We start from the raw sequence: 7151 nt of genomic DNA, 5'->3' as shown, positions 1-7151 counted from the left end.
CCTCTCTGCCCACGCCTCCTGCTGGCACCTTGCCCAGTCCCTCCGCTGGCTCATGGGAGACGGCACCAGCTCCCCGGGCCAGCACCAGCCCTGGTGAGTCTCCTCCGGGAGAAAGCTGGAGTGTGGAGGCCTGGGGGTCGGGGGACAGGAGGGCATCTCAGAGGGAGGATTTGGGGCACGTGCTGGACTGGAAGGAACAGAGCACCGACCCAGCCTCCTGAAGACCCCAGAATGAAAGAAGTGAAGGTGTTTGAGGGGCCTGAAAGAGTCCAAACCTTATTTCCTGACGTTCAAGGCCCCTCTGGGCTGAGGGGGGGGGGGGGTAATGGAAATTCCCTGAGGAGGGGGGACAGCTTTTGGAAAAAAAATAGGGCAAAATGGGGAAGCGAATGGACTCGGGGAGGTTTCGGAGGGGGGGGGAGGGCCGGGCTCAGGTCAGGGACCGGGCGGGCCTGTAGCTGGAGCGGAGCGGGGTGGGGGGAGAAGGAAGGGCCAGGCCGGCTGGGGAGCGCTGTCTATCGGCCGGGCCTAGCGCGGTGCCGCTGCAGCGCCCCCTGCCGACCCGTGGAATTCCCGTGCGGCAGCGGCGAGAGCACCCCGCGGGGCTGGCGCTGCGACCCCGAGGAGGACTGAGCGGACGGTAGCGAGGAGCGCGGCTGCGGGGGCCCTGTGCGCGCCACCACGTGGCCTGTGCCCGCGGCCCACACTGCGTGGCCCCCGCGCAGCGGTGCGACGGCGTGCCCCTCTGCCCCGACGGCTCGGCCGAGGGCCCAGACGCCTGCGGTGAGCCCTTGTCCTCCTGCGCAGCCCCTCCCGCCATCTCTTCCACCCCCACCACCCCAACCCCAGTGGACCCTCGCTCCCTGCGGCTGGGGTGGCCAGCTAGAGAGTGACTTAGGTCTGGGGCATCAGTCTCCTTTGATCTTTTTCATGAAACTTTTTGAGAACTCTTGCCCTTCCCCCCAGGCCCAAGGGAGAGAAGAAAAGGGCTTTTGTCTTTGCCTACATTTGGGCAAGAAATGATAAAAGGGGAGGGGGGTGCTTTCTGGGCATGGGGAGTGGGCCTGTTTGAGGGCTACCCCCAGCTCCTCCCCACCAGACTTAGGGGTTCCCTTTGTGCCCCTGCAAGTCCGCCCTTCACGTCCAGCCTCCTCCCTGGGTAGGGGAGGCTACTGTTCACACCTGTGCCTGGCTGCCCCTCCTGGGCCCCTCCCCAAAGCATCTCTGAGCCAGGTGCAGGGCCCAGGTTGGCTCTGCCTCTTTCCAATCCCTCTCCCCCTACAGACCCTCTGCAGGGAGAGGACGGGAGGGGTAGGCGCACAGCAGTACCCTTACTGTGCCCACAGGCTCCACCCAGCTGCCCCCATGCAGGGACCTGCTCCCCAGCTGTGCCTGCATCTTGAGCAGCTCTGACTGTCCCCAGGGCCAGGATGAGCTGGCCTGTGGCATAGAACTTGGTTTCCCTGATGGAGGCCAAGGCTGGTGGGGTGGGGGCAGGGGGTGGCTCTCTTTCCCTACCTGACTGTGTTTTATCTCCTCTTCCCTTCAGAGGGGCTGCCCGTCCCGGGAGGCCCCAGCAGGACAGGAGTTCCCTGCCTGGAATACTCCTGCCTAGACGGCCTCTGCATCAGTTTCCAGCTGGTGAGGGGTGGGGAGTGGTGGTGCAGGGGGCAGAGCCATTGTGCCACCCAACGAGAAAGGGGCCCTGACCCGTTCCTTCCCCAGGTGTGCGATGGGAAGCCTGATTGTGAAATGGCAGGAGAGGCAGAGCTCTCCCCAGAAGAGCAGGGTTGTGGGGCCTGGGGACCCTGGAGCCCGTGGGGGTCCTGCAGCCACACGTGTGGGCCTGGGGTGCAGGGCCGGAGCCGCCACTGTTCCCCGCCCAGGCTCCCGGTGCTGCAGCTCTGCCCCGGCCCCCGAGCACCAGACTCAGGCCTGCTTCACGGCTGCCTGCCCAGGTGAAGAGCCGGGCACCTGGGAGGGCAGTGGAGTTGGTGGGGCCCAGAGAGACTGGGTGAGGAAGGCCACTGAGCTCCTACCCAGACCTCATGGTGCCCTGCCTGTGGGTCCCTCCTCACAGTGGACGGTGTGTGGACCTCTTGGTCTCCCTGGTCCCTGTGCTCTGAGCCATGCAGGGGCACCATGATCCGGCAGCGACAGTGCCACCCACCCCAGAATGGGAGCCAGGCCTGCGTCATGCTGCCTGGGGGCCCTCACAGCACCCGCCAGTGGAACCAGACCCGTGATTGGAAGGGCGGAGGGAATGGTGCGGGGAACGTGGAGGGGCTGCCAGCACTCACCCTCCCTGACCTCTGGTTCTTGTTTTTCTCCGGGCCCTGCCCTCAGGATGGCTGCCCCAATGCCACCTGCTCTGGGAAGCTAGTGTTCTGGCCCTGTGCCCCCTGCCCTCTGACCTGTGATGACATTTCTGATCAGACGGTGTGCCCTGCTGACCGGCCCTGCAGCGGCCCAGGTGAGGGGCCTCTAGGCTCTGGGCGTGGTGGGCATGCCCAGAGCTGAGCTCTCTGCAGGGGTGCCTCACGCCGAGCCTTTCGTAGGCTGCTGGTGCCCCAAAGGACAAGTGCTGGGCAGTGAGGGGCAGTGTGTGTGGCCCTGGCAGTGCCCCTGCCTGTTGGATGGTGCCCGCTACTGGCCTGGGCAGCACATCAAGGCTGACTGCCAGCTCTGCATCTGCCAAGACGGGCAGCCCCGGAGCTGCCGGCCCAACCCCGACTGTGCCCGTGAGGTCTCACCCTTGGCCCTGACCGAGGGGTCCCACCAGCCAGGCACCCACCCCTGCTCCGGCCCCTGACTCTTGGTCCTTTCTCAGTGAACTGTGGCTGGTCACCCTGGCCCCCCTGGGCTGAATGCCTGGGGCCCTGTGGGGGCCACAGCATTCAGTGGTCCTTCCGGAGCCCCAGCAGCCCCCACCTCTCCGGCCCTGTGTGCCCAGGCCTGTGTGCCCAGGTATGTCCTGCCCCCGGGGTGGCTGGGGTGTCAGGGTGGGTGAGGAGCAAAGGAGAAGAATGACCCTGTGGGCAGGGTGTAAGCAAACCTGGGAGGGGACAGTCCCAAAGCTCCTCCCCACCCCAGCCTCCCCCCAGGAAGCCCCGTGTGAGATGAACAGGGTGGGCCTGGCCTGAAACAGAGTTTGGGGCAGCCTTGGAGGGGTGGGTGTTTGTGGGGTTGGAGCTTTGGTGAAGACCCTGCATACCACACGGCTCCAGCCCCTCCTGTGCTTCATCCCCTGCACGTCTCTGTCCTGTCCTGATGTGGACTTGCCTCCTCCTGACAGTGCCAAGCACCTGGGGTCTGTGGCCCCCCTGGTCCACCTGCTCAGCCCCCCGTGATGGAGGCATCCAGACACGTGGGCGCAGCTGCTCTGGCTGGGCAGCTGGCTCGGCTGCCCGGGACGCCGAGTGCCAGGGACCCCACAGCCAGACCAGGGCCTGCAACACGCAGCCGTGCACGGGTGCCCGGTCCCTCCCAGTTGTTCTCCCGCCAGTCCCTGGGGATTTGACCTTTCCTTAGCCCCGCCTTCGCACACCTCTCTTGAGCTAAGAGAGACTTTGCTGGATTTCCTGTGTCTCCTCCAGCTCCTACCCACCGGAGCCCAGGTACCAGCTGTGGCCCGAGGGAGGGGGCCTCCTCCGGCTTCTCCATCCTGTCAACAGGCCGTCACCAGTCACCTGCATGCAGGTTCCCCTCTGTCCTTCCCTCCCCAGCCCTTTGCTTTCACTCCTGCTGAGACCAGCTCTGTCTTTCCATCCAGCCCAGTGCCCAGGGACATGGTGTTCCGCTCAGCCGAGCAATGTCGCCAAGAGGGGGGTCCGAGCTCTCGGCTGTGCCTTGGCGCAGGCCCAGGGGTGGAATGTATCAGCTTCTGTGCCCCTGGCTGCACCTGCCCCCCTGGCCTCTTCCTGCACAACGCCAGCTGCCTACCCCGCACTCGGTGCCCCTGCCAGATGCACAGGTGTGTCTACGAACCGGGAGCAGTGGCTCACCTCAACTCCTGTAACAACTGGTAAGCCACCAGAGTCAGGGCAAAAGGTGGCGGAGGAGGGACAGGGGCTTGGAGGCTCCAGAGATGAGCAGGTGTGGACTCATGCACTGGAGATGGGGGTGGGAGTGTGTGTTCAGCATGCCTCCATGGTGCCAGAGTGAATGAGAGTCTGTAAGGAATTGTCATGCCCATTTGACTTATGGGAAGATTGAGGCTCAGGTAAGTGAAGCGATTTATGATGGGACTAGAGCAGTGATGGCGAACCTTTTGAGCTTGGCGTGTCAGCATTTTGAAAAACCCTAACTTAACTCTGGTGCCATGTCACATATAGACATTTTTTGATATTTGCAACCATAGTAAAACAAAGATTTATATTTTTGATATTTATTTTATATATTTAAATGCCATTTAACAAAGAAAAATCAACCAAAAAAATGAGTCCGCGTGTCACCTCTGACACGTGTGTCATAAGTTCGCCATCACTGGACTAGAGCCTGGGTAGGGGCTTCTATTCCTTCAATGACTTTTGCTTCTCTTTCCTGAATTTCCACTGATTTCTAATCCAAAACCTAGAAACACCCAGTATTCAAAGCTTATACCAGGCCCTGCCACCAGAGGGCAAGCTAACCCCATTCCCTCTTTTCTCATTTTCCTTTCTTTCAATGTCATTTCATTTTCTTCATTTTCCTTTTTATTTTTTTTTTATCATCCGGCTCCTCCCTCAATTTTCTCCGTCATCCTTCCTCCCTCTGCCCCTTTACCTTTTGATTTTTTCTCTCAGACTGTTTTTCTTTGACAGGTGGGCTTTAAAACATTTATTGGAGAAAAGTACACCATTTTCCTCCCCAGGAGATTAAGTTAGGACCTACTCTCTCTAAATTGCTCCTACCTGTCCCAGGATAGTCACTCAAAGTTCTAAACACTGTTTAATAAATACAAATGGAATATAAAGTATGAAAAGGTAACTTCTTGATAAAAACACGAGATCAAGGGCTGCCTGGTGCCAGGGCGTCTGGGAGCTCACAGAAGGTGGGCTGATGCTCCTAGTGACAATCCTGGGTCACATGTGAAATTCATGTAGGACTTGGGCAACTCGCTCTACTGCCCAGACCCCCAGTTCTGTCCTCTGCGGTGGACATGGTAGCCCAGCCGCCTCCCCTGGGGCAGGTACCCAGAGCTCCAGGGGCAGGGACTGACTGTGGCCATCATGGGCCTTCTCTCTGCAGCACCTGTGACTCTGGCGAGATGGCATGCACCTCCAAGCCCTGCCCAGGTACCCGCAGGGCCCTCAGGGACCAGAGGGGATGCTGACCCCATTCAGAGATCAACTCTGGGGGTCCTCAATGATTCCCCAGGGAATTGGGGGTCTAGGGATGGCTTGATCTGCTTTCACACCTACTGTGCCCCTCCCCCCACTCCAACCCTGGCAGTGGCCTGTGGCTGGAGCCCCTGGACCCCGTGGAGTCTCTGCAGCTGCAGCTGCAACGTAGGGATCCGGTGGCGTTTCCGGGCAGGCACTGCGCCCCCAGCAGCCTTTGTGGGTGCTGCATGCCAGGGCCCCAATATAGAGGCTGAATTCTGTAGCCGGCGGCCATGTCAAGGTAAGTGCTGGGACCGAGGTCCAGGAACCCTCCAGAGAGGAGATGAGAACACTTCCAGTCAAATCCTCCCACTCCCTGTGCACCCCAAGAGAGGTCCAAGGGCCCTCCCTAAGAGATGCCACAAAGATGTCCCCAGGGAGCCCTGAGAGGGGACCTCCCTGGAGGCCAGCCTTGCTTCAGGCCAAATCCCAGAGCCTCCAGAGAAGGTGTGAGGTCCCCTAGGGATGGATGAGGGAAGGGAGGGGGTGATATAGCAGTGGTCGGCAAACTCATTAGTCAACAGAGCCAAATATCAATAGTACAACAATTGAAATTTCTTTTGAGAGCCAATTTTTTTAAACTTAAACTATATAGGTAGGTACATTGTTATTAACTTAATTAGGGTACGCCTAAGGCTTAGGAAGAGCCACACTCAAGGGGCCAAAGAGATGCATTTGGCTTGCGAGCCGCAGTTTGCCGACCACGGATCTAGGGTGTCTGGGATCCAGGGGAGAAAGTGCCCAGGTGTGTAGGTGGGAGGAGAAGGTGGGCTGGGTGTCAGAGGGCAGGGCCCACAGTGATCAGGGGTGACTCCAGGTCCCAGTGGGGAGTGGGGCCCCTGGTCTCTGTGCTCCGTGCCCTGTGGTGGTGGCTTCCGAAACTGCACCCGAGGCACTGGCCCGAACAGCCCTGTGGACTTCTCCACCTGTGGGCCTGCAGCCCTGTGCAGGTGAGGGCCCTGGGGACTCACCTCTCCCATTGCACCCATGCCCTCAGTTCTCATCCCCACCTGACCCAGGGCCCTGTCAACCCCAGGGACCCCTCTTCCTGAGCTCCTGTGCAGCCCTGTGACCTCCCCGGCTGTACCGGGAGCTAGTACCTCTCCCAGGTTGGGAGCCTGGGGGAGAGTTGAGTGAGTCTGGGCTGGGCTGTCAATTTCTGTGTCCTCAGGCCCAATGCCTGGTGTGTGTCCCAGCGACAAGCAGTGGCTGGACTGTGCCCAGGGCCCTGCCTCCTGTGCAGAGCTCCTTGGGGACTGGGAAGACAGGCGGGGCCTGGGCAGAGTCAGAGCCAAGGGTATGGGGCTAGAGACAGGGAGACCCTGAGGGGGTCTTCAGAACAGCTGACTGAGGAGAGAGCGCTGAACTCAGGGGTGGTGGCCCAGCTCTGCCAGCAACAGGCAGGTGGCTTGGGCCAGTCACGTTCATGCCTCCCTGGGCCTCTGTTTTTCCATTTGTGAAATGGTCATAGGCCTAGAAGGTCTTTAGGATTCATGTCTGATTGAATGCTCTGTTCTCTTGTGTTATTTATCGAACACCTACTGGGTGTACCGGTTAATAGTAAGGATTTTTTTCAATAGATGGAGTTACACATATGTTGATATATATGCACTTTGATATGTATGCTATTTTGTTGTATTGATAACAAGCTTCAAAACTTCATATGTCAAATTTTCTGAAGGTGTTAACATCCTAGATATTTTTACACTTAAAAATGTCAAATTTCATGCCAAAAAAAGAGCATTTGCAGGAAGTTTTAATTCATTACTTTATTTTGAAGAAAAGTGC

At 59.3% G+C, this 7151-nt stretch overlaps 1 protein-coding gene across 1 annotated transcript in view; it reads left to right on the top strand.

The window, feature by feature from the left end:
• The window catches only part of SSPO (SCO-spondin), a 21787-nt gene extending 15098 nt beyond the window's left edge, over nucleotides 1-6689 (top strand). The window contains 17 exon segments of the mRNA XM_023753811.1: nucleotides 38-93; nucleotides 549-658; nucleotides 661-783; nucleotides 1550-1641; nucleotides 1726-1914; nucleotides 1916-1958; nucleotides 2081-2234; nucleotides 2334-2473; nucleotides 2559-2741; nucleotides 2831-2953; nucleotides 3296-3472; nucleotides 3778-4024; nucleotides 5230-5276; nucleotides 5434-5604; nucleotides 6181-6293; nucleotides 6295-6313; nucleotides 6535-6689. Coding sequence (XP_023609579.1) covers nucleotides 38-93; nucleotides 549-658; nucleotides 661-783; nucleotides 1550-1641; nucleotides 1726-1914; nucleotides 1916-1958; nucleotides 2081-2234; nucleotides 2334-2473; nucleotides 2559-2741; nucleotides 2831-2953; nucleotides 3296-3472; nucleotides 3778-4024; nucleotides 5230-5276; nucleotides 5434-5604; nucleotides 6181-6293; nucleotides 6295-6313; nucleotides 6535-6689 — 2142 coding nt within the window.
• Nucleotides 6690-7151: the final 462 nt, after the last annotated feature.

This window comes from Myotis lucifugus, unplaced genomic scaffold (assembly GCF_000147115.1).
Source record: "Myotis lucifugus unplaced genomic scaffold, Myoluc2.0 scaffold_51, whole genome shotgun sequence".
Classification (NCBI taxonomy): domain Eukaryota; kingdom Metazoa; phylum Chordata; class Mammalia; order Chiroptera; family Vespertilionidae; genus Myotis; species Myotis lucifugus.
The sequence above is the reverse complement of the archived record's forward strand: the minus strand, read 5'-3'. Positions and strand labels throughout refer to the sequence as shown.